This window comes from Neovison vison, chromosome 4 (assembly GCF_020171115.1).
Source record: "Neovison vison isolate M4711 chromosome 4, ASM_NN_V1, whole genome shotgun sequence".
Lineage (NCBI taxonomy): Eukaryota > Metazoa > Chordata > Mammalia > Carnivora > Mustelidae > Neogale > Neogale vison.
In genome coordinates, this window is record NC_058094.1 from 164,095,757 (window position 1) to 164,122,800 (window position 27,044).

Consider the following 27,044-nt stretch of genomic DNA (forward strand, 5'->3'; position numbering starts at 1 on the left):
TTATGTAATTGTTCATTTCATCTATTTTTAAAAATGGATTATCCTGCCCTGTAGATGACTGGTAAAAATATTTAAAAAATTTTAGAAAAATGTATACAGCTTATTTACCAAATGTAAATCTGTAGAATAAGAAAGTAAAATAAGTAAAATAATTACAGAAATGTATATTTATTTTTTATAAAAAATAAAAAGGCATGAAGTTGACTTCTGTACATTATCTTTCTAAAATCCTGCTTTTTTTCTATTTTCTTGTTAATTATGAAACTGAAAGTAGTTTTGATGCCTAAAAATTTTAATGGTAAAGTATTTGGTAAAGAAAAGAGGTTTTTTAAAAAAATTTTTGTAATTTTATTTTTTTTCAGTGTTCTAAAATTCATTGTTTATGCACCACACCCAGTGCTCCATGCAATATGTGCCCTCCACAATACCCACCACCAGGGTCACCCCATTCCCCACTCCTCCTCCAAAACCCTCAGTCTCTCATGGTTTGTCTCCCTCTCCAATTTCCCCCAACTCACTTCTCCTCTCCATCTCCCAGTGTGAAAAGAGGGTTTATTAAAATGCTTTTTGAGTCTTGTCATGATACCAGAGTATCACCCACATAAGCTGTTTCTGTTTCCTATGAATTGTTAAATCAGTTTTGTATTATATTGTTATGTATTATATTCTCACTTATTCTTGCCATCTTTAGATATTATAGTTAATTTTATCTCCTTGCTGATTTCTTGGACTCCCCCTCCTCCAGTGGCATTGGGTTTTGAAGAGGGAGTAAGTAAGGAGGGGGTTGGCTAGTTTTTTTTTTTTTTTACCAGCTTTACTGTAGACTATTGATCTACAGTGATTTGCATATATTAAAGTGTACATTGGATGAATTTTGACCTGTGAATCTATCACCACTATCAAGATGACAAAATACCTATCACTCCAAAAAGTTTTCTTGTGCCTCCTTCTAGTCTATTCCTTTTATTGCTTTCCCCCTTCCTCCTTGGGCCCATGTCAACAGTGATTGTGTCACTATGGATCCACTTTATATTTTCTAGAATTTTATATAACTGGTATTATACAGTAAGAACTTGTTTTTGCCTGGCTTCTTTTACTCAGCATAATTATTTTTGGGATTCTTCAATGTCGTAGCTGTGTAATGGGTGGGTAGTATTACATTGTATGGCCATACCAGAATTTTTATATCTATTTATCTCTTGTTGAACAATTTGAGTTTCCAGTTTTGGTTATTACAAAGCTGTTTTGAACATATAGGTACAAATCTTTGTGTGGACATATACTTTGATTTCTTTTCGGCAAATATCTATGATTGAAATACGCATTTCTTTAAATTTTAAGAAACTACCCAACTCTTTTCTAAAGTGGTTGTATCATCTTCCATTGCCAACAGTTGAGAGTTCTGGCTGCTCTGCATCATTGTCAACACTTCATGTGGTTAGTACTAGTATGTATGGTTAGCCATTCTAGTGGGTGTGTAGTCTAGCTCACTGTGATTTTAATTTGGATTTCCTTATTAATGATGTTGAGCATTTTTCCATGTTCTTATTGCAGTCCCTATTCTCTGTTCAGATCTTTTGCCCCCTCCCTTTTATTGTTGGTCTATTATCAAGTTAAAAGAAATCTTTTTATATCCTATTCAGGTTGTCAGATCCATGTTTTGCAAATATATTTGCTCAGTTTGTGGCTTATCTTTTCATTTTTCTAACAATTAAGTCTACTTTATTAACTTTTTCTTAAACAGATTGTTTTTATTGTTGTATATAATAAATTTTTACATACCCCAAGGTCACAAAAATATTTCCTTATGATTTTTTTTCTAGTTTTATAAATTTTTGTATATGGTGTGAGGTGTGGGTTGAGTTTCACTTCTTTGCATTTTACAATTACTACAGCTTGTTTTGTTGAAAAGATAATCTGTTTTCCAATCGGTTGCCTTTGCACCTTTGTAAATAATCATTTGGCTGTGGGGGCTATTTCTAGATTCTCTATTCTGTTATTCTGTGTCTTTTTGCTAACTAATACCACATTTATCCTGTAGTATTGTAGCTTTATAGCTAGTCTGGAAATCAGGTAGTGTAAATCTTCCAATTTTGTTCTTGTTTCTCAAAACCATTTTGACTATTCTAATTCTTTTGACTTTCCATATATGTTTTAGAATCAGCGTGTCAATTTCTACAAAAACTGTTGGAATTCTGATTGGGATTACATTGAGTCTATAAATCAGTTCGGGGAGAATTGACATGGTTTATTTCTCTAAATTATCTTTGATTTTTATGTGTGGGGTGATGCTGTTAATTTAGGTACTAACTCATCTTACTGAGCACCCTTACTAATTCTAATGTTTTTAGTCAATCTTTTAAAGTTTTCTTGATTGGTAACTGTATTATATACAAATTGTTTTGCCTGTTTTTCTGTAGTTTTGTCTTATTTGTTTCATATCTTACTGAGTTGATGATTGATTTCTTCACATTTTGACACGTTTTCTCCCAAACAGAAATTATAGAGATATTAATCTTGTTTTTATAGATTGTATTTTTGTTAAATCCTAATAGCAGTCAGATAATTGATAACTAAAGTAGGGACTTAAAGAAAAATGCAAAGTCAAAAAGAAGAGTAACTCTTCTAGAAGACAAGTTGGAATCTTCATATTAAAGATGAGGTTTTATAGTTCTACTAATGTTTTCTCAAGTATGTGCTTTGAGATCTCTTTAATTTCTTCATTAAAGAGGTTCTGTAGATTTTTTCTTTTTTTTTGGAACATTTGTTAAACAGTTTTACAGTTTTTCTTTTTCCACTTTGGTAGTTCTCAAATCCTAAAATGCTAACAAATAGAGTTAATTTCTAAGAGGGAATATAGGAAGCAGCATTTTCCAAATCTAAGCAGAGAATTTTCTTTTCTAAGGAAGAGCATATAGTCAGTGAAAAATACTTTGTGAAAGACTGTGCTCTAAAAGTGCAGTTGATGGTTCAGAACCAATGATGGTAAAACTGCTAGCACTTAAGCACAAATTGAGGCCACAGCACAGGTAGAATTGTATTCATCACTGTTTTGCACTTGCAGTTTTCTTTTTTACTGGAGTATAATTAATATACAGTGTTATACTGGTTTCCAGTGTACAACATGGATTTTACAATTCTGTACATTACTTAGTGCTTACCACAATATGTGTAGTTACCATGCAACATTACTACAGTATTATTGACTATATTCCCTATGCTGTACCTTTAATCTACATGACCTATTTTATAACTGGAAATTTGTACCTCTTAATCCCACTCATTATCAGTTCCACTCATCCTCTACCCATCTCCCTTCTGGCAGACACAAGTTTATTCTTTGTATTTGAGTGGTTTTTTTTTTTTTTCCTTGTTCATTTTGTTTTTTAGATTCCAAATATAAATTAAATCATATGGTATTTATCTTTCTCTGACTTATTTCACTTAGCATAATACCCCTTCTGCCCATTCATGTTGTTGCAAATGGCAAATCTCGTTCATTTTCATGGCCCAGTAATATTCCATTGTGTGCGCATGTGTATATACATATATACATACATACATACATTCATATTTATCTATATACACCATATCTTCTTTATCCTTTCATTTATTAATGAGCACTTGGGTTGTTTCCATATCTTGGCTATTGTAAATAATGCTGCAGTAAACATAGGAGTGTGTATGGTTTTTTTTTTTTTTTTTATTTGACAGAGAGAGATCACAAGTAGGCAGAGAGGCTGGCAGAGAGAGAGGGGGAGGAAGCAGGCTCCCTGCCAAGCAGAGAGCCCGATGCGGGACTCGATCCCAGGACCCTGAGATCATGACCTGAGCCGAAGGCAGAGGCTTAACCCACTGAGCCACCCAGGCGCCCCGAGTATGTATGTTTTTGAATTAGTGTTTTTATTTTCTTTGGGTAAATACCTAGTAGTGGAGTTAACTGAATCACATGGTATTTCTATTTTTTCTTTTCTTTTTTCTTTTTTTTAAGATTTTTATTTATTTATTTGACAGATCACAAGTAGGAAGAGAGGCAGGCAGAGAGAGAGAGGAGGAAGCAGGCTCCCCACTGAGCAGAGAGCCCAATGCGGGGCTCTATCCCGGGACCCTGGGATCATGACCTGAGCGGAAGGCAGAGGCTTTAACCCACTGAACCACCCAGGAGCCCCTCTATTTTTAATTTTTTGAGGAACCTCCATACTGTGTTCCACAGTGGCTGTACCAGTTTACATTCCCACCAACTGTGCACACAGAGTCCTCCTTCTCTACATCTTCATCTACACTTTTTTCTTTTTTATGCTAACCATTCTGACTGATGTGAGGTGATATTTCACTGTAGTTTTGATTTTCATTTCCCTAATGATTAGTGATGTTGAGCATTTTTTCATGTGCCTGTTGCCTGTTGGAAAAATGTTTACTCAGGTCCTCTGCCCATTTTTAAAATTGGATTGCTTGATTTTTTTTTTTTTTTTTGGTGTTGAGTTGTAGGAGTTTTTTGTATACTTTGGATATTAGCCCCTTAGCAGATATATCATTTGCAAATATCTTCTCTCATTCACTGGCTTGCCTTTTTGTTTTGTTGATGGTTTCCTTTGCTGTGCAAAAGCTTTTAATTTTATTTTTGTGTAGTTTCAATAGTTATTTTTTATATTTTGACAGATTTTATTTATTTGAGAGAGAGCACAAGGGGAAGGGCATAGGGAGAGGGAACAGCAGACTCTTCCACTGAGTGTGGAGCCCATTGGAGAGCTTGATCCCAGGACCTTGAAATCATGACCTGAGCCAAGTCAGACGCTTAACCTATTGATTGAAAAACCTATGATTTTTAAAAATGTATTTTTTATTTTGGTTTGCTAATATTTAGTTGAGGATTTTTGCATCTATGCACACCAGGGATATTGGCCTGCAGTTTTCTTTTTTTTGTAGTGTGTTTGTCTGGTTTTGATGTTAGGGTAATGTTGGTCTTGTGTAACTTTTCCTTTCTCACTTTTTAGAAGAGTTTGGTTTGGTAGAATTCATATGTGAAACCATCTGGTCCTAGACATTTTTTTTTTTAAAGATTTTATTTATTTATTTGACAGAAATCACAAGTAGACGGAGAGGCAGGCAGAGAGAGAGAGAGGGAAGCAGGCTCCCTGCTGAGCAGAGAGCCCGATGCGGGACTCGATCCCAGGACCCTGAGATCATGACCTGAGCCGAAGGCAGCGGCTTAACCCACTGAGCCACCCAGGCGCCCCTGGTCCTAGACATTTGCTTGGACTTTTTTGATTGCTGATTCAGTTTGTTGCTAGTAGGTTTGTTCAGATTTTCTTGCCCCCACCCCACTCAGTTTTCGAAAATTGTATATTTCTAGGAATTTATCCATTTCTTCTAGATTGTGCAATTTGTTGGCATATACTTTTTCATAATAATCAATTATATCTTTGCATTTCTGTGGTGTCAGTTATTTCTCTTCATTTTGGGTTTTATCTTCTTGGTTTCATTAATCTTTTTAAAATTTTATGTGTGTGTATCTATATATCCATCTATACACATAATTTCCTTCTATTGGGGTAGTCCTTTTCTTTTTCCGTAAAGTTAGTTTGAGATTTTTTGTTTTGTTTTGTTGAAGTAGTTCTTCAACAAAGTTGAAAAGAAAGTTCTATAAACTTTCTTAGAACTGCTTCTGCTCTGTCCCAATGATTTTGGATTGTGTGTTTCCCTTTTTATTTGTGTCCATGTATTTATTGATGTCCTTTTTGATTTATCGGTTAACTCACTCATTGCTTAGTAGCATGTTGTTTAGCCTCCATGCATTTGTGTTCCTTCCAGATTTTTAAAGTTTCTGATTTCATATCGTTGTGGTTGGAAAAGATGTGTGACATTTTAATCTTCTTATCCACTTTCTCTTCCACATTTTAAGTATATGACCTCATATCTTACATCTTTTTGGGTCTCTTGAGTAATTTATTGAGACTTATTTTGTGGCCTAACATGTGATCTGTCCTGGAGAATGGTCCATGTCGACTTGAAAATAATGTGTATTTTTGGATGGAATATTCTGTATATATGTTTGGTCTATTGTGTTTTTCAAATCTACTGTTTCCTTGTTTTTGAGTCCAGGTGATCTTTCCATTGATATAAGTAGATGTTAAAATTCCCTATTACTTTATTGCTGTTAGATTTCTCCCTTTATGTCCATTAGTGTTTGCTTTATCTATCTAGATGCTCCAATGTTGGGTGCTTAGATATTTATACTTGTTATATCCTTTTGTTGGATTGATCCCTCTATTTAGTATATTTCTTTGTCTTGCTACAGTCTTTGTTTTAAAATCTATTGTCTGATATAATTATTACTGCCCCAGTTTTGTTTTTTTAAATTTCCATTTGCATGGTTTATGTTTTTCCATTTTTTTTCACTTTTAGCCTGTATGAGTCTTTAGGTCTGGAAGAAGTCTCTGGGAGGCAGTATATAGGTGGGTCTTGTTGTTTTTAAAATCTATTCAGTGGGACGCCTGGGTGGCTCGGTTGGTTGGACGACTGCCTTCGGCTCAGGGCGTGATCCTGGAGTCCCGGGATCGAGTTCCGCATCGGGCTCCCAGCTCCATGGGGAGTCTGCTTCTCTCTAACCTTCTCCTCGATCATGTTCTCTCTCACTGTGTCGCTCTCAAATAAATAAATAAAATCTTAAAAAAAAAAATAAAATCTATTCAGTTACATATATTTTATAGTTGGAGCATTTAGTCCATTTACATTTAATTTTTTTTTTAAGATTTTATTTTATTTATTTGAGAGAGAGAGACAGTGAGAGAGAGAATGAGCGAGGAGAAGGTCAGAGAGCGAAGCAGACTCCCCATGGAGCTGGGAGCCTGATGTGGGACTCGATCCCGGGACTCCAGGATCACGCCCTGAGCCGGAGGCAGTCGTTTAACCAACTGCGCCACCCAGGCGTCCCTACATTTAATTTTTGATAGCTATGCATTTATTGCCATTTTGTTAATTGTTTTCTGGTTGTTCTTGTAGTTTCTCTTTTCTTGCTCTCTTGCCTTATGTTTGATGATTTTGTGTGTATCTATAGGTTTTTTACATTATGGTAATGCACATGTGTATATTTGTATTAAGTTGATGGTCACTTGAGTTTGAACATATTCTAAATTGAACACATTCTAAAACTGCTACATTTTTACCTCCCCCTCCACATTTTATGTATATAACTGCATATTTTACATGTTTTTATTTAGTGTCTCTGGACTAATTTTATAGACATAATTCACTTTACTACCTTTGTATTTTAACCTCCGTACTGGCTTTATAAGTGATATATCTACTACCTTTACTATATGTTTGCTTTTTTTTTTTCCCCCAATTTATTTATTTTCAGAAAAACAGTATTCATTATTTTTTCACCACACCCAGTGCTCCATGCAAGCCGTGTCCTCTATAATACACACCACCTGGTACCCCAACCTCCCACCCCCCCCCCCGCCACTTCAGACCCCTCAGATTGTTTTTCAGAGTCCATAGTCTCTCATGGTTCACCTCCCCTTCCAATTTACCCAAAAGCACATACCCTCTCCAATGTCCATAACCCTACCCCCCTTCTCCCAACCCCCCTCCTCCCAGCAACCCACTGTTTGTTTCATGAGATTAAGAGTCACTTATGGTTTGTCTCCCTCCCTATCCCATCTTGTTTCATGGATTCTTCTCCTACCCACTTAAGCCCCCATGTTGCATCACCACTTCCTCATATCAGGGAGATCATATGATAGTTGTCTTTCTCTGCTTGACTTATTTCGCTAAGCATGATACGCTCTAGTTCCATCCATGTTGTCGCAAATGGCAAGATTTCGTTTCTTTTGATGGCTGCATAGTATTCCATTGTGTATATATACCACATCTTCTTGATCCATTCATCTGTTGATGGACATCTAGGTTCTTTCCATAGTTTGGCTATTGTGGACATTGCTGCTATAAACATTCAGGTGCATGTGCCTACGTTCGTATCTTTAGGGTAAATACCCAGTAGTGCAATTGCTGGGTCATAGGGCAGTTCTATTTTCAACATTTTGAGGAACCTCCATGCTGTTTTCCAGAGTGGTTGCACCAGCTTGCATTCCCACCAACAGTGTAGGAGGGTTCCCCTTTCTCCGCATCCTCACCAGCATCTGTCATTTCCTGACTTGTTGATTTTAGCCATTCTGACTGGTGTGAGGTGATATCTCATTGTGGTTTTGATTTGTATTTCCCTGATGCCGAGTGATATGGAGCACTGTTTCATGTGTCTGTTGGCCATCTGGATGTCTTCTTTGCAGAAACGTCTGTTCATGTCCTCTGCCCATTTCTTGATTGGATTATTTGTTCTTTGGGTGTTGAGTTTGTTAAGTTCTTTATAGATTTTGGACACTAGTCCTTTATCTGATATGTTGTTTGCAAATATCTTCTCCCATTCTGTCAGTTGTCTTTTGATTTTGTTAACTGTTTCCTTTGCTGTGCAAAAGCTTTTGATCTTGATGAAATCCCAATGTTTGCTTTTATAATACACTTCAAGTCCCTTTAACATTTCTTGTAAGGCTGGTTTAGTGGTGATGAGCTCCTTTAACTTTTTTCTGTCTGGGAAGTCTTCTGGTCTGCAAAGTTTCTGCTGAAAAATCAAGCGATAGTCTTACAGGGTTTCTCTTATATGTAGCTTTTGCTGCCTTTAAAAATCTCTCTTTATCATTACTTTTTGCCATTTTAATTATTATGTGTTTTGGTGTGGAACTTCTGGGGTTAATCTTGTTTTAGGGGCTTTCTATACTTCCTAGATTTGGAAGTCCAATTCCTCCCCCCGCCCCTGATTAGGAAATTTTCAGCTATTTCTTCAAACATGTTTTCTGTCCCCTTCTCTCTAACTTCTTTTTTTAGGGATTATTATAATATAAATGTTATTACACTTACTAGTGTCACTGAGTTCCCTTAATGTATTCTCAATTTTTCTTACTATATTTTTTTCTTTCTGCTGTTCAACTTAGTTGCTTTCCATTATCCTGTCTTCCACATTGCTGATCCATTCTTCTGCATCTTCTATTCTGTGGGTTCCCTTTAGTGCATTTTTTCACTGCTTGAATTCTTGAGCTCTATGGATTCTTTCTTATATTATCCATCTCTTTAAGTTCTCACTGAGTTCTTCCACTCTTTTCTCAAGTGCAGTGAATATCTATGATCATTACTTTGAATTATAGGCATTTTGCTTATCTCCATTTCATTTAATTCATTTTCTGTCCTTTTGTCCTGTTCTTTCATTTAGGATACAGTCTCCTTTCGTCTCATTTTGTCTAACTCTTGTGTTTGTTACTATGTATTAGAGAAGCTGGCTCCATTCTCCTGGTCTTGAAAGTAGTGGCTTTGTGTACAGCAGTTCCTGTGGTGCCCTGTCGCTCAATCCCATTTAGTCATCAGAACGAAGCACTCCAGGGGTGTCTTCTGTGTGGACTGCATGCACCCTACTCTTGTGGCTGAGCCATGCTTGTTTTCAGCCCAGTTAGCTGCAATGACATCTGCCTGCTGTGAGTGCACCTGTCAGGGTTTTGTCCCTGTGCTATTGGGCTTTACTGAGGCCACCACAAGCTTTAGGTGGATGGGGCCAGCAGCCAGACTAGGTGTCTGCAGTTAACCTCCCTGCCACAGTTGCAGGTGCATGGAATGGAAGGGCTTGCTCCCTGTGCAACCAGCTAAGAGGCTCAGTTATAGAAGAACTGCAGGCATGCTGGTGCCTGGGGTTATCCTCCCCTCTCCTCAGGACAGTCATCACTTTGGAGTGGTGGTCTCTGTGGAGGCTGCTTGCAGGGTGTGGTAGAGCTGGAGGTGCTTTGGAGGGAAGTCAGCCAAGGCAGGCAGGTTAGATGGGTGGGTTCTTAGGAGAATGCAGGGGCCAGGCACGTTGTACTAGCAAGATAGATACTGTTAATTCTGGCTTTCCAGGTTGGGGAAAGGAAACAACAAAATGCCAGCATTTTGTTCCTGGAGAAATTTCCTGAAGATCCCTGCCCTGCCCACATAGGTTCTGAGATTAGTAAATAAATCTCCTTCATGTATATCCAGGCACTTTCAAACTGCTGCTTCTGGGCTGTGTCTGTGGCCCAGTTCATTATGCTGGCTCTTAAAGGGCAGGGACTAGGTTTCCTGTCAACCTTGGCCCTCCCTGGTATTAAGCCCAGTGAGTTTAAAGTACCTGGAGTTAAGTCCTGCTTATTTAAAAAGCTTGTTTAGTTAAGCCCCACTTGTTTTCAAAGCCAGATGTTTGTTATGGGGACTCATCTTCCCAATATGGGTCTCCATTGCCTGGTGTGGTGTCTGATTTTCTGGCTTCTCTGTGCTTGGGGTGTCCCTCCAATTTGTGTTTAGTCTTTTTGGAGTTTCTGCCTTTCCTGCCTTTTCAGTGTGGCCTCCTCTCTGTGAGTAATGTGGAAGGTCTTTTCTGCTAGTCTTCAGGTCATTTTCAGAGCCAGTTGCATATATGTAGTGGTTATCTTGTTATGTCGGTGTCTGTGGGATGAAGGGAACTCACAATCCTCTTCTGGATCTTTTTGAACTCCCCTGCCTCTCTCTCTCTTTTTTTTTTTTTTTCGAAAGCCAATTTTGTTTAAGAATATCCTTAATGAAACAGCAAATGTTATTAATTTTATTCAGTCTTTACCTTTGAGTATGTTCTTTAAATATTCTCTGTGAAGAAATAAGAAGTACTTATGAAACAGTGTGGCCTCATACCAAAGTATGATGATTGTCTTGAATAAAAGCTCTTATAAAGATATTTGGGTTGAAAGTTAAGGTACTCACTTTTTAAAGTTTACAGTTTTTACTGAAAAGAATGTCAACAAGTAGTCATTTCTCAGATGTGGGTATTTGCAGATATTTTCTCAAAAATGAATGGAGTGAGCCTGTCACTTCATGGAAAATTGACATTGATGGCCAAAGATAAAATTTGAGCTTCTGAGCAAAAATTTGGATTTTGGAAAACTGTCCTCCCTCTACCCCCAATCGGTAGACAGTTCCCAAGACAAAGACTTTTCTCATTTTATCAGTGGAGATATTAGTAAATGTAATTTAAAAATATAATTTAAAAATATTATATAGTAAAACATCAACATTTGGGAGATCAGTATAACTCAGTGAAAGTAGTGATTTTACAAATGACCAGTGCATGGTATTACAAAGCCATGTAGAAATAAAAATTTCATTCAGAGAGTAAAGTGGAGCAAGTAAGAAAGGTTTATGGATATGGTACATTGCAACTTTCCGGAAACTCCTACTTGTTTAGTTTTGGTGTAGTATCAAAGAATAATAAACACAATTATCAGAGAAAGTACTAAAAATGCTTCCTTTTTACAACTATTAATCAGTTTGAGGTTAGATTTTCCTTATGTACTTCAAAATTACATATCGCAATAGAAAAGAGAATCCAGATGTCTTTGTAGTGAACCAGTCATTAGATTTGCAGACCTATAAAACAGTACCATTCTTCTAAGATGTTTTTATCTTTGAAGTTATTTTTCATAAAAATGTGCTGTTATTTTATGAGTTTATTGGTAATTTTTTAATGAATTTTAAAATGTTTTAATTCTTAACATGGTGAATATTGATATAATTCACATAAAAACCTCTTTGTATTTAAGAATAGGAAATTCTGAGACTAAAATATTTGACAACCATGAGCATAGTTAACCTTTGACAGTGTCATCAGTAAGAAATAAGATTTTGTATTTTCACTTTAAGAAAATATCCATACTCCCCTCAAATGTCTGAAATTATGAATCTTAAAAAAAAACTAGATAAACCAGGCATATTTGGCGATTATGCATTAACTTTGTGCATATAATACCTTGGGAGAATGGTTTCTGGTAGATGTGTGGACAACACTCATTTAATTCATCATTAAGATGGTAATAATTATGGAGTACTTTCTTTGCTCTAGGTACTATGTTAGATGAAGGGAATTCAGTAGTGAAAAAGAAAGATGTGTCCCTATGTTCATGGACTTTTCATTCTAGTGGGGAAAATAAAAATACCAGATTAGGATTAGTACTGAGCAGAAATTTAGGATACTGAGAACAGGAGTAACAGTTATATAGGAAGGAATCTGAAGGCGTAAGGAAGAGACATTTAAGCTGTGACTTGATGGTAAGAGGCCAGGCATGAAAAGAGCATTCTAGGCAAGAGTACTCACAAACACACATAACCACAAAGAGAATTCTATGGTATTTTACAGACTGAATGCAAAGATCTTTTAAAAATATTAACTGTTTATAATTTAATTCTCACAATAATCCTATACTATACATGTAGGGTAGTTCTAATTAATAAAGATGTCCAGTTAGAGAGTTTGACAGTAGTTTTTATCATGTTAAAATAACCTGTGTTAATTGTTCATAGTATTATACATTTAATTCTATATCTAGAACATAATGAAGTATTATAAACTTACAGAAGCAGATTATATTACAAAAGAATAAAGTTGCTAAATCATAAAATGTACATATAATGCATTTGCCTTCATAGTTTTATTTTATTTATTTTTAAAGATTTTATTTATTTATTTGACAGAGATCACAAGTAGGCAGAGGCAGGCAGAGAGGGAGAGAGGAGGAAGCAGGCTCCCCTATGAGCAGAGAGTCTGATGCAGCGTTCGATCCCAGGACCCTTCCTCTGAGGCTTTAACCCACTGAGCCACCCAGGCGCTCCTTAACTTCATAGTTTTAAAAATGACCAGGAAAAAATTTTTTTTTAAATTTTGTTTTTGGCTGATGAAGAGTTGCCTTTAAGTAAGATATCTTATGTTATAATATTTACCTTAAGTACAATGCTAATAGCAAGCTTCTAGGAACTTTTGGATGAATTTCCTAAACAGAAATGTACTTACATGTACTGACTTTCTGCTTTTACAAAATACTTGATTTGTATGGGACTAATGTCAAGGACAAATAGAGTTCAGAGTAAACAAGTATAAAGAGTGTTTGTGAACCAGATCTCCTCTACATTTCCTTACTACATCCCTACCAGGAATCTTCCATGTTCATGCTTTTAGTCTTTTTTTTTTTTTTTTTTTTTGCTCTGCTTTGAGTAGCAGCTAACGCCCTTTTTGCTTATCCCTGGAGTCACAGGTGAGTCCTGAGTCTGCCTCCCTTCCCTGGGCAGAGGAACCTGGGGAAATTGATTCCAGAGAGGCCCAGCTCATGGCCACCTGAGAAATAGAAAAACTACTTTCTATTCTTGTTGTTTGTGTTCTGTGAATCAGTGTGATGTTTTATAACTATTCGGGTGCTGAAAAATAGTGTAAGTGGCATTTGATGTTTTGTGCTTTAACAATAGATCTACGATCACTGACATGAAAATTATAAAATCTGTCAGCAACAAAACAAAACAAAACAGATTATTAACATAGATTCCTTTTTTCCTATAATATAATATAATATATTCTGTATTAACGACTTGGGCAGCTGTGCTTCAAATCCCTAAGGTGTCTTTGAATTTAGTTATTTTAATTCAGGTAACTTTCAGGTTTCTTATGGAGGGGGGTGTTTTTGTTGTTTTTGTTCCTCCAGAAGGCATGGCATTTTTAATCAGTTCTCCAGGGAAAGCTTGACTGAATGTTCCAAACTTTGTTGGTTCAATGTTGCTAAATAAAATCTTCCAGTAATTAATTTTGGGGAGAAAGGCAACTTTCCTTCTGGATCAACTAGTTGTCTTTTTCTTTGGGAGTTTACATTGAAGGAGTACAAATAATTTAATTTAGCAAAACTCTGAAAGATTACTCTTATTTTAGCTTTCCAGGAGATTGTGGGCATGGCAGCACCATATATGCCTAGAAGGGGTATTGATAGGATTAATAATAATACATATAATACATAGTTCAAAAGAAAGATTAGGCTTCTTAAACCATTTGTTTTCACTTTTCAAAGGGGCCTAAGATAAATGCTTTTCTAAATATGAATATCCTTTTGTGAAGCGATTTTATTTAGGGTTTGACAATTTGCATTATCATATCATGATTTTTGGGCTGTTCAGTTGTAATTTTGTTTTAAAGAACAAAAGGCAAGTAACAGATATGTGATTAAACAAAATGAGAGTTTGAGTTTTCTTTTGTTCGTCTTTATGGCAAATTGATTTGGTCTCTACTCTTGGGGCAAATCATGAAAACCAGAGCTGTAACTTCCTCCTTTCCAAAATTTGTCAAAAAAAGCTTTTTGCTTTGTTTTCCTTCCATTTAATTACTTAAATAATATTTAATATTATAAAAGATCAAAACATTACAGAAGTGAAATGTTCAGAACAAAATGTGAAAGACCACCCCCCCAAACTTTTGTGGGCATCCTTTCAGCTTCTTCATTTACATGTATAAATACATAAGTATTCTATTACCTATATAAATGTGTATGAATTTTAAAAACATATAAAATGGCTTTTTTTTTCAAAAAATTTTTTAAAATGACTTCTTTAAAAAACAATCTGCAAACTGCATTTTTCACTTAGGGGCCTCTTTTTAACTGTTGCATAGTTTATGTGTACTATATTTAATTTGACCAAACCTTCTATTTGTTTCTATATACATGTAAGACATTTTTTTAAAGATACGAATGGGTGTAGTACCTTTTCTGCCCTGATAGTCCTATTATTCACAATTATAGTCTGAACTGCCTGAACTCCATAGATTTATTTACTTGATTCCTGGATTTTTGTGACTCTATCACTGTCCCATGTTCAAATGTTTTTCTCTTATCAACAGTGTTCATTGTGGGCCACATTTGTCTCAGTTTTTTGTATGCCAGGTTTATAAGGAGTCTTACTCTACTTTGATGCTGGCTTGTGGGGCAGATGGTGCAAATCCAGTGATTCATATTATAAATCCAAGTGTTAATTTAATGGTATATAAAGTGAATTTAATCAGGGTTCACAAGCATATGCTACAGTATCAAGTTAAAATCCTATTTATTCTTTTGGTAAGGAAACTGCTGTGAAACCTATTTAAAAAGTTTGTTATGTCTTACTTAGATTTTAAAAAATATGTATGGCTTAAAAATTATGGCAATGGTAAGGTATTTAAGAAATAGTTCCAAAAACAGAAAGAAGAAAAGCTGCTAGTAACAGTAGGGTTTTTTTCATTAAAGAACCTAAGTTTGTTCTCTAATGAACATTTACTACAGAGGAAGGAGAAACTTTAAGAAGTGGCTAATTGGCAGGAGAGTGAGGATCAAACAATAGTAATTAGCAGGGAATAAAAGGGACAAAACTTTGTTACCCAGGTAATCGTTAGGACCTAATTAGAAATAAAGATCTCCGTGTGGGGTGGGGGGCGGTGCCTGGCTGGCTTAGTAGATGGAGCATGCACTCTTGATCTTGGGGATGTGAGTTCGAGCCCCATGTTGGGTATAGAGATTACTCAATAATGTGTGTGTGTGTGTGTATGTATGTATAGTTTAACAGAAGTTTATTTCTCATTCCCATAAAGTCTCATTCCCATAGGACTGGGGGACTCTCCAGCTGTAGGGGGCTCAGCATTCCAAACTACTTTGAGTTTCTGGCCCCTTTTTCTGTGTGGGCTTCCATGACTGAGGCAGGAAAAGTACTAGAGTCTTGCAACAACAAATAAAGCCTTAAGCCCAGAAAATTAAGTCTTTAAAATTTTTTGAGGATAGCCTCAGAGCAAACTAGTTTTCTTCTTTGAACCCTGATGACTCTAGTACTAAAAAGTTATTTTAGAAGTTGACATGGCAAAGAACAGTTAATACTTAATCTGAAAAAAATTTTTTGACTTACAAAAAATAAATTTAGCAGTAAAAACTTACTATCCTTCATTCGTTCAAACAAAAAGAATTGAGAGCTATGGTTAGAGAACTTAATATTTGAGAGCAGACTAGTCTCGAGTCACAGGCCTGTGCTTAGATTAGGCCAACAGAGCTTTCCAGTGCTTTGGAAAGCTTTGTAGGTATATTTAAAGGACTGATTGAAATAATAGTTTTAGTTGAATGGTATTTATACATGGCTAATTCTGTTTAAATTGCTATATGTGTTAAATGTGTGCATGTGTGTGTACGTTTTTCAGTGAATAGAAAAAATTTCAAACACACAAACGTAGAGAGAATATAACAAGCCACCAAGTCCCTATCACTTGGCTTTAGTATTTTTCAACTATGGCCAGTCTCGTTTCATTTGAACCTTCATCTACTTTGTTCCCTCACCCTCAGATTATTTTAAAGCAAATCACAAGCATAATTTTATTCACATACTTTAATATTTATCTATAAAAGGAACTCTAAAATTGTGATCATAATACCATTACCATATCTCCAAAATTAGTGGTAATTCTTAGTATAATCAAACATCCAGTTTTTTAAATTAGCATTTTTGTTTGAATAAAAATAAATTGATATATCATAATTGATGTCTGTTAAATCTCCCTTTTCTTGAAATTAAAAAAATATTTTAGCTTTTTAATTTGAATTTACTTTATTTAGATTTACAGTGGCAAAAATAGTCTAGCTCCCCTCCTTGTTAACATCTGGCATAATTATAGTACAATGATCAGAACTAAGAAATTAACATCAGTACAATATTATTAACTACTTAGTATATTCAGTCTCACCAGTTCTTATGCTAATATTCTTTTTCTGTTCCAGGGTATAATCCAATGTTCTACACTGCATGTGGTTGTCATGTTGCCATTGTTTCCTCTGATCTGTGACAATTCTTTTGTCTTTGCTTTCATGACATTAAAACATTTGAAAACTACTGGTAGTTATTTGATGAAGAGTCCCTTAGTTGCAGTTTGATGTTTTCTTATGATTGCATTGAGGTTGTACATTAGAGAAATATTATGGAGATGACATACCCTTCTCAGTGCAGCATTATCAGGGGTTCCATGCTGTCAATATCACTTATTACTAGTGATGTTAACCTTGATCATGTTAAGGTGGTGTCTTAGTGGTTTCTCACTGTAAGGTTATTTTTCCTTTATTTGTTCTTAGGTTGAGGTTGTTTTTGTAGTTTTTTTTGTAGCCTGGATTTTGCTGATTACATTCCCATAGTGATGTTTAACATGTGATTATGTAAACTGGGTTAGATGTATAGGGTTCTTAGGTACAGGTTGATTTTTGGTATAGATGATAAGTATCGGGGGGTAGTCCTGTCTGGTTGTTTCTCTTGTTAGGTTATCCTTTTAGTTTTATTAATTTCCAAAGCTGGCCAAAAATAAAAAATAATCTACAGTTCATTTTGGGGGGGGTATTTATTTATTAACATACAGTATATTATTTGTTTCAGGGGTACAAGTCTGTGATCCATCAGTCTTACACAATTCACAGCACTCACCATAGCACATAACCTCCCCAATGTCCATCATCAGGCCACCCTATCCCTCCCATACCCCTCCCCTCTAGCAACCCTTAGTTTGTTTCCTGAGAAACAAACTAAGTCTCTTATGGTTTGTCTCCCTCTCTAGTTTCTTCTTGTTTCATTTTTCCCTCCCTTCCCCTATGATCCTGTTTTGTTTCTCAAATTCCTCGCATCAGTGAGATCATATGATAATTGTCTTTCTCTGATTGACTTATTTCAGTTAGCATAATACCCTCTAGTTCCATCCACCATTTGTTGTAGCAAATGGCAAAATTTCGGGTTTTTGATGACTGCATAGTGTTCCATTATATAAGTGTGTATGTGTGTATCATATATATGTCACATATATACATGACATTTTCTTTACCCATTCATCTGTTGATGGACATCTAGGCTCTTTCCATAGTTTGGCTATTGTGAACATTGCTGCTCTAAACATTGGGGAGCGTGTGCCCCTTCAGATCACTACATTTATATCTTTATGGTAAATACCCTGTAGTGCAGTTGCTGGGTTGTAGGGTAGCTCTATTTTCAGCTCTTTGAGGAATGTCCGTTCTGTTTTCCAGAGTGGCTGCACCAGCTTGTATTCCCACCAACAGTGTAGGAGGGTTCCCCTTTTTCCATATCCTCGCCAGCATCTGTCATTTCCTGACTTGTAAATTTTAGCCATTCTGACTGGTATCTCACCAGTGGTATCTCACCATGGTTTTAATTTGTATTTCCCCAATGTGAAGTGATGTTGAGCACTTTTTCATGTGTCTGTTGGCCATTTGGACGTCTTCTGCCCATTTCTTGATTGGATTATTTGTTCTTTGGGTGTTGACTTTGATAAGTTCTTTATAGATTTTGGATACTAGCCCTTTATCTGATATGTCAGTTGCAAATATCTTCTCCCATTCTGTGGTCTTTGGTTTTGTTGACTGTTTCCTTTGCTGTGCAAAAGCTTTTGATCTTGATGAAGTCCTAATAGTTCATTTTGTCCTTGCTTCCCTTGGCTTTGATGATGTTTCTAGGAAGAACTTGCTGCAGTTGAGGTAGAAGAGGTTGCTGCCTATGTTCTCCTCAAGGATTTTGATGGATTCCTGTCTCACACTGAGGTCTTCATTTTGAGTTTATTTTTGTGTGTGGTGTAAGAAAGTGGTCTAGCTTCATTCTTCTGCATGTGGCTGTCCAATTTTCCCAATGCCATTTGTTGAAGAGACATTTTTTCTGTTGGATATTCTTTCCTGCTTTGTTGAAGATTAGTTGACCATACAGTTGAGGCCCATTTCTGGGTTCTCTGTTCTCTTCCATTGATCTATATGTCTGTTTTTGTGTCATTACCATACTGTTTTGATGATGACAGCTTTGTAATAGAGTTTGAAGTCTGGAATTATGATGCCACCAGCTTTGGTTTTCTTTTTCAACATTCCTCTGGCTATTTGGGGTCTTTCTGGTCCCATGCAAATTTTAGGATTATTTGTTCCTTTTTGAAAAAGTTGATGGTATTTTGATAGGGATTGCATTAAATGTGTAGATTGCTCTCGGTAGCGTAGACATTTTTGCAGTATTTGTTCTTCCAATCCATGCACATGGAACATTTTTCCATTCCTTTTTGTTTTCCTCAGTTTCTTTCATGAGTACTTTATAGGTTTCTGAGTACAGATTCTTTGCCTCTTTGGTTAGATTTAGTCCTAGATATCTTATGGTTTTGGGTAAAGTTTTAAATGGGATTGATTCCTAATTTCTTTTTTTTCTGTCTCATTGTTGGTGTATAGAAATGTAACTGATTTCTGTGTACTGATTTTATATCTCTATACTTTACTGAATTCGTGTATGAGTTCTAGCAGTTTTGGGGTGGAGTCTTTTGGGTTTTCCACAAGTATCATATCATCTGCAATGAGTGAGTGTATTAGCTGTTGTGAGTAAGCTGTTATGAACAGAGGTGTGAAAGCATCTGAGTTCCTGCTTTTATTTATTTTGGGTATATACCTATGAGTGGAATTGCTGGGTCATATGGTAATTCTTTCACCTTGTGAGGAACTGCCAAATTGTTTTCCACAGTGGCTATACCATTTCATATTCTTATCAGCATTCCCCAAGGGTTCCATTTTTCTTCAGATTCTTGCCAACACAACAGGGCTTTTGATTTGCATTTCCCTAATGATGTTGAATATCTTCTAATGTGTTTGTTGACCATATGTATATCATCATTAGAGAAATGTCTACTTAAGTCTATGTCCATTTTTAAATAGGGTTGTTGTCTTTTTGTTGAAATGTAGGAGTTCTTTTTATGTAAGTCTGAGTTTTTTCATCAAATAAATAGATTGTGAATATTTTTTTCCAATTCTGTAGTTTGTTTTTTTCACTTTCTTAATGTTTTCTGCTACATAGAAGCTTTTGATGAAGCCCAGTTTATTCTTGTATTGCTCATGTTTTGGGGTCATATTTCAGAATGTGTTGCCAAATTCAGGGTCATAAAGATTTATCTGTTTTCTTCTAGGAAACATGATTTTTATCTCTTATATTTAGGTCTGAAATTTCATGGATTTTTGTGTTAAGTTTTGTTTATTATGGGAGGTAGGGATCCAGTTTTCCCAGTAGTATCTATTGAAGAGACTATTCTTGCCCCCACTGAGTGAACTTGACACCCTAGTGGAAAAACAATTGGTGATATGTGGAGGGTTTATTTCTGGACTCTATTTAATGTAGCTTTGCCGGTTTTTAAGTTGTATGCTGTGAGTGCTCCAACTTTGTTCTGCTTTTTCAAGGATGTTTTGGCTATTCAGAGCCTCTTACCTTTCTATGTGAATTTGAGAGTGAATTTTCCCATTTCTACAAATGAATAATTTTTTAAAATCTACTTTTTGGATTCTGTTTTGGACATTTGTCCATGCTAATAGGGATTTACTTAATTTACCTGTTAATGAATTATAAAGTAGTATCTGAAATTCTAGTCCAAGATGGCAACATAGAAGACCTTACCTCCAACATTGACACACCAAATCCATAACTATTGTTAGAGCAGTTCCTCCTGAAAAAAAGCTGACAGGTGACTGAACAGCTTCTTCACAACAAAAGATAGATATACCATGTTTCTGTTTCTTTTCTTGTTCTCTACATGGTAACATATGGAACCCGAACCACTGCAGACTTTAGTGGGGAGGGACTATAGTACTGAGGGATGCTAAGCAGATATGTTTGCTCTAGACCAAAGAAAAAAACCTGTGGTTTAAAACAGCAACTAGAATGTAAAGGAACCAGCTCTAGAGTCCTGCCAAACAGCAGGAGAGCTGTTGGTAAGTACCAGGCTTTGTGTTCCTCCTCCTCTTGGAAGTACAGCTGGGAGAAGAGGCTGGGTGCCCTGACAGGCCTGCTGCCTCAGGGAGCCCCAGGCCATCTAGTGCATACCAACACCAGATGCCTTGAGGCACAGTAAAAAAGGCTGCCATTTAAAAAGAGCAACTACAAGAAAAAGAACTGGAGGCATCACAATTCCAGACTTCAAATTTTATTACAAAGTGGGAATAATTAAAATTGTATAGTATTGGCATAAAAATAGACCTATAGATCAATGGGACAAAACAGAAAACCCAGAAATAAACATGATTATATAGTCAATTAATCTGTAACAAAAGAGGAAAGAATATATAGTGGGGAAAAAGACAGTCTCTTCAACAAATGCTGCTGGGAAAACTGGACAGCCATATGCAAAATAATAAACTCTAAGGGCCTAAATGTAAGACTTGAAACCATAAATATCCTAGAGGAGAGGACAGGCAGTAATTTCTCTGACACTGGCCATACCAACATCTTCTTAGGTATGTCTCCTGAGGCAAAGGAAATAAAAGCAAAAATAAACCATTGGGACTACAGCTAAATAAGAAGCTTCTGCACGGTGAAGGATACAACCAACCACATGAAAAGACGTACTGAATGAGAGAAGATATTTGCAAATGACCTATCAGATAAAGGGTTAGTATATAAAATATATAAAGGACTTAACAAACTCAACACCCCAAAAACCAGATAAAAAATGGGCAGAGACATGCAAGTGGCTGACAGACACATGAAAGGATGCCCAGTATCACTCACCATTAGGGAAATGCAAATCAAAACTACAATGAGATATCACTTCATACCTATCAGAATGGCTAAAACCAAACTGCAAGAAACAAGTGTTGTCAAGGATGTGGGGAAAAAGGAACTTTCATGCACTGTTGGTAGGAATGCAAGCTGGTGCAGCTACTGTGGAAAACAGTATGGAGTATCCTCAAAAAGTTCAAAATAGATTCTATAATCCAGTAATGCTGTAATAAACTATGGAAGGAGGCCAAGTGTCCACTGATGTACAAATGGATAAAGTATGGTATGTATATACAGTGGACTATAGCTGAGCCATAAAAAATGGAATCTTGCTATTTACAACAACATGTGTAGAGCTAGAGAAAATAATACTATGTGAAATAAGTCAGAGAAAGACAAATACCATATGATTTTACTCATGGGGGGTGAGGGAGAAGAGAGACACCAAGAAACAGACTAAGAGAACAAACTGATGGTTACCAGAGGGGAGGTGGGTGGGAGAATGGGTGAAATAGGTGATGAGGATTAAGGAGTACACCTGTCATGATCTAAACAAAACAAAAACCAAAGGACAACTACAGTATAGAGGATCTGAACAAGAAGGGAAAATCTGCCAAACAAGAAGGGAGCTGTTGAAATTCTTTCTGGGTAGGAGGGGCTGATAAGAGCCATGCTTTACATTTCCCCTTCACCTTGATAGCATGGACAGGAGAAGCATATGGGTGCGCTAGCTGACATATCACCCCAGTGATCCCCGGGACCCTAGGCCACACCAGCCCCAGCCGTCCCACCAAGGCAGCGTCAGAGCAACATAAACCAGGACTCTCATGGTCAGCACTTACTGCAGTTCCAGCCATCATCAAAGGTGACACAGGTACCAACCACCCTGGAACACTCTAGACCCACACCACTCTGGCTCCAGATGGCTTTGCTAGTGCTCTGGAACCTCCTATCTTAAGTATACTGAGCACCCTGGGACACTCAGCACCTGCCCCACCAGGGCACCTTCTGCATTGAGTGCCTGAGGACACCCCACTTTTCTTTCACTTTGGCTGTCCTGCCAGGGTGCCTTCAGCACAGAGAGATTGGGGATTACCATATAAAAGACCATTCCTTCAAGGTTAGGAGAATTCTAATTCATAGAAAGAAACACCAGATGTCAAAGTGAGACAGAGGAATATACTCCAAATGAAATGGAAATAAGCAATATGTGTGATAGAATTTAAAGTGGTGATCAGGAAGGTGCTCACTGGACTGGAGAGAACTCAGAAAATACAAAACAGAACCAGTCAGAGTTGAAGAATACAATAACTGAAACAAGAAATACACTAGAGGGAATCAGCAGTAGATTAGTGGATGCAGGGGAACTGATCAATGATCTAGAAGACAAGGTCATGGAAAGCATCCAAGCTGAACAGCAAAAAGAGTTTAAAAAATGAGAGGCTAAAAGATGTCTTGAACAATATCAAATGCACATTCACATTATAGAGGTCCCAGAAGGTGAAGAGAGCACGGAAGGAAATAGGCATCTTGGTCAAGGAATCACAGAGAGTTCCAAACAAGATGAACCCAAGGAGGTCCACATCACTTGTCACATAGAAATTGAAATCTCAAACATTAGAGATAAATAGAAAAATTTAAAGCAGCAGCAGAGGGAAACAGCAGCAACTTTGAATGTATCTTATTACTCCCTTTTGGCCTGTAAAAAGCTGAAAGAATATTCTTGGATGTAGGGTTTTGTTGTTTTTTTCCTATTTGGCAAAAAATGATAGTTTTCCAAAGAAAAGTTAAACTAAACCAAGCTTACAAGAAATTAGTTAAAGGGACTTCTTTAAGTGGAAAAGAAAAGGCCCTAACTGGAAGTAGGGAAATATGAATAAAAAGATGTATAATATGCCAACATTTATATGAACTGTGGAAGTGGAAGTTAAAAAGTACCTTTAGAATGTTTTCAAACCTAAGTGGCCACCATTTTAATGTAACTTGTAATGTTACATATAAACCTCATGTTAATCACAAACTGAAAACTTACAGTAGGTACACCAAAAAATAAAGAGAAGCGAAGCATAACATCACAGAGTCACTAATCACAAGGGAATAGAGTAAGAAAGGAAGAAATGAGCAGAGAACTACAAAAGCAACTGGAAAACATTTTAACAAAATGACAAAAACATACCTGGCAATCATTACTTCAAATGTAAATGGTTTATATGCTCCAATCAAAAGACATTAGATTACTGAATGGATAAAAAAAAAAAAAAGACCCATCTATATGCTGTCTACAAGAGACTCATTTTAGAGCTGAAGACACATATAGACTGAAAGTGAAAGAATGAAAAAAGATACTCCATTTAAAAGGGAGGGAAAAGGGGCGCCTGGGTGGCTCAGTGGGTTAAGCCGCTGCCTTCGGCTCAGGTCATGATCTCAGGGTCCTGGGATTGAGTCCCACATTGGGCTCTCTGCTCAGCGGGGAGCCTGCTTCTCTCTCTCTCTCTCTCTCTCCACATGCCTCTCCATCTACTTGTGATTTCTCTCTGACAAATAAATAAGTAAAATCTTTAAAATAAAAAAAAAATAAAAGGGAGGGAAAAAAAACAAACTGGGGAAGCAATACTCACATCAGACAAAATAGACTTTAAAACAAAGACAGTAACGAGACAAAGAAGGGCACCACATAATGATAGAGGGATCATCCAACAAGAGGATACAGCAGTTATAAATAGCTATACACCCAACAGATAGAAAGGGAGAAATTGGGAGAATTACAGTAATAGTAAGGGACTTTAACATCCCACTTACATCAATGGGTAGATTATTCAGGAAGAAAATTAATAAGGCAACAGCAGCTTTACATTTTTTTAAGACTTACATATATAACATTCCATCCGAAACAACAGAATATACATTCTCTTCAAGGGCACTTGGCAATTCTCCAGGATAGATCACATGTTAGGCCACAAAACAAGTTTCAGTAAATTTAAGAAGATTTAAATCCTATCATCCATCTTTTGTGACCACAAGGGACTGAAACAAAAAATCAGTCACAAGGAAAAGATGGAGAAAACCCAAACACATGGAGGCTAATGAACAAGCAATGAGTCAACAAAGAAATCAAGTGGAAATGAACAAAACAAAACAAAACATGGAGACAAATGAAAATGAAAACACAACAGCCCAAAATCTTTGTGATGCAGTGAAAGCCATTTCAGGAGAAACTTACAGTGGTACAGGCCTACTTCAAGAAATAAGATAAATTTCCAACAACCTAAGCTTACACCTGCAGGAGCTAGCTAGAAAAAGAACATACAAAGCCCAAATCTAGTAGAAGGAAGGAAATAATAAAGATCAGAACAGAAATAAATGAAATGGAGATGAAAACAACCATGGAAAAGATCAATGAAACCAAAAGCTAGCTCTTATGAAGAGATGAAGTATCTGAATAAACCTTAGTGTATTTGTCCTTCCTCCTACTGAAAAGTACCATGAGATCGCTTCCATTTTTGCTTTGACAAGTAATACCAAGCTTCTTGTGCTACTCATTCAAATGTTTGAAAGTCTCTTTGGGGCCATAGTTCTCAACCTCGGTCAGTTTTGCCTGCCAGGGAACATTTGGCAATGTTTGCAGACATTTTTGATTGTCAAGATTGTCAAGCATACCTCAGGGAGGTATACCACCACAAAGTATTATCCAAGTTATCCAATTTGTTAATAGTGCGAAGGCTGAGAAACCCTGCTGTGGGGTATACTTTGAGGTGGGATTGCTAAAGCTTGGGGTATGTGCAAATCTTTTCTAATTATTTTATGAAACAGATTTCTGTAAAACAAATATTTTCAATACAGGTAAAGGTTTGGAATGTCTTGAATTAAAGTTTCTTTGGTGATAATGGCAACCTAGCAGTTATAAGCAATTTAATTAAACCAGATGGAGTTAGTGGCATTACATAGAGTTGACTGATATATTTACTTACATAGAGGGCGCATATAATCTTTTAACTTCATGACCTAAAACACATGGTTGCCTCCTGTCTGATGAAAGATTGACTGTACAGGAGAGTCTGCTTCAAAAAAGTATCCCCTATGTAAGACAATAGTAGTTGGAATTAGGCTGAAGATGATCATTGAATAAGAGGAAAATGACAGCATGAAAAATGTAGAATTTTTTCCTGACAGAAATTATTATTAAATATAGAAGGGTTAAAGGTTTGAAAACGTTCTCTCTAGTGTGATTTAAATTAATGCTTTAATTGTAAGCAAGGGAATTAATCATGAATTTTGCAACCTACTTTTAAGTTTTTAAGACCCCTCCACCCCCATAAAAACCCAAGGAAAGCTACAGTCCCAGAACTATCGGCAATGTTTGTGTGCATACAATTTAGCACATGACTGTTGGGTGGTTTATGCATGTTCTTTGAGTCTGTTCATGGGTCACACCCAGCACACAGATTTCTAGGTTAAAAACTTTGCTAAAAAGGTATATTTGAAATTGTCAGCGAGTAGTAAAGACACAACTATATTGTTTGTATCTTCAGTGATGGAGAGAAATAGGTGACTTGGAATTAGAATTTTTCAAGTCCTCTAACATTAAATGGATGAGTACTTAATTATATATATATAAGCCTTTTTTTTTTTGTCTTTTTATTAGGTGTATGCAGCAGTGCTATGGCAACAAACTAATGAAAACAGACAAAATTCAACAGAAAAAGTATGTTTTGGAGCTGCCCTCCCAGAAGAAAAACTTAATGACTTTCGTGATGAACAAATCGGACAGTTGCAGGAGCTGATGCAAGAAGCGACTAAACCCAATAGACAATTCAGTATGACTGAATCCAGGAAACCAAAATGTTAGACTATACAATAAAGCTTAACAAGTATTTTAAGTTGCACTACTGGTTAATTACCCCAAAGATACAGATGTAGTGAAAAGAAGGGCCATCTGTACTCCAGTGTTCATAGCAGCAGTGGCCACAGTCATTAAACTGTGAAAAGAACCAAGATGCCCTTCAACGGACGAACGGATAAAGAAGATATGGTCCATATATTATGCCTCCATCAGAAAGGATGAATACCCAACTTTTATATCAATATGGACGGGACTGGAAGAGATTATGCTGAGTGAAATAAGTCAAGGAGAGAAAGTCAATCATACGGTTTCACTTACTTGTGGAGCATAAGGAATAACGTGGAGAGTATTGGGAGATGGAGAGAAGTGAGTTGGGGGAAATCAGAGGGGGAGACAAACAACGAGAGACTGTGGACTCTGAGAAACAAACTGAGGGTTTTGGAAAGGAAGGGAATGGGGGGTTGGTTGAGTCTTGTGGGGGTATTAAGGAGGGCATGTATTGCATGGAACACTGGGTGTGGTGCATAAACAATGAATCTTGGAACTTTGAAAAAAAATTAAAGAAAAAATAAGTATTTTAAGTTCAGAAGCCCTTATTTTAACTCCCCTGGTTTTTTTTTTTTACTTTATTTCTTAAGCTTTTAGGCTTTAAGAATGCCTGGTATTAATGAACTATTTTATTTGGGGATGTTATTAATGCTGTCTGTAATATGTAGATCAATATGAGTAGTAGACAAGACTTCATATTATTGAAGTAACACTACTTGCTGGATAGGATTTGATTTTTGGACTAAAT

The 27,044-nt window shown here is 36.4% G+C and overlaps 1 protein-coding gene across 1 annotated transcript in view; it reads left to right on the plus strand.

Moving 5' to 3' along the window:
* Positions 1-26,279, plus strand: part of SDHAF3 (succinate dehydrogenase complex assembly factor 3) — a 63,167-nt gene extending 36,888 nt beyond the window's left edge. The window contains exon 2 of the mRNA XM_044246086.1: positions 26,051-26,279. Within this exon, the coding sequence (XP_044102021.1) occupies positions 26,051-26,254 (204 nt within the window). The 3' untranslated portion in view covers positions 26,255-26,279. The remainder of the gene's footprint in view (positions 1-26,050) is intronic.
* Positions 26,280-27,044: the final 765 nt, after the last annotated feature.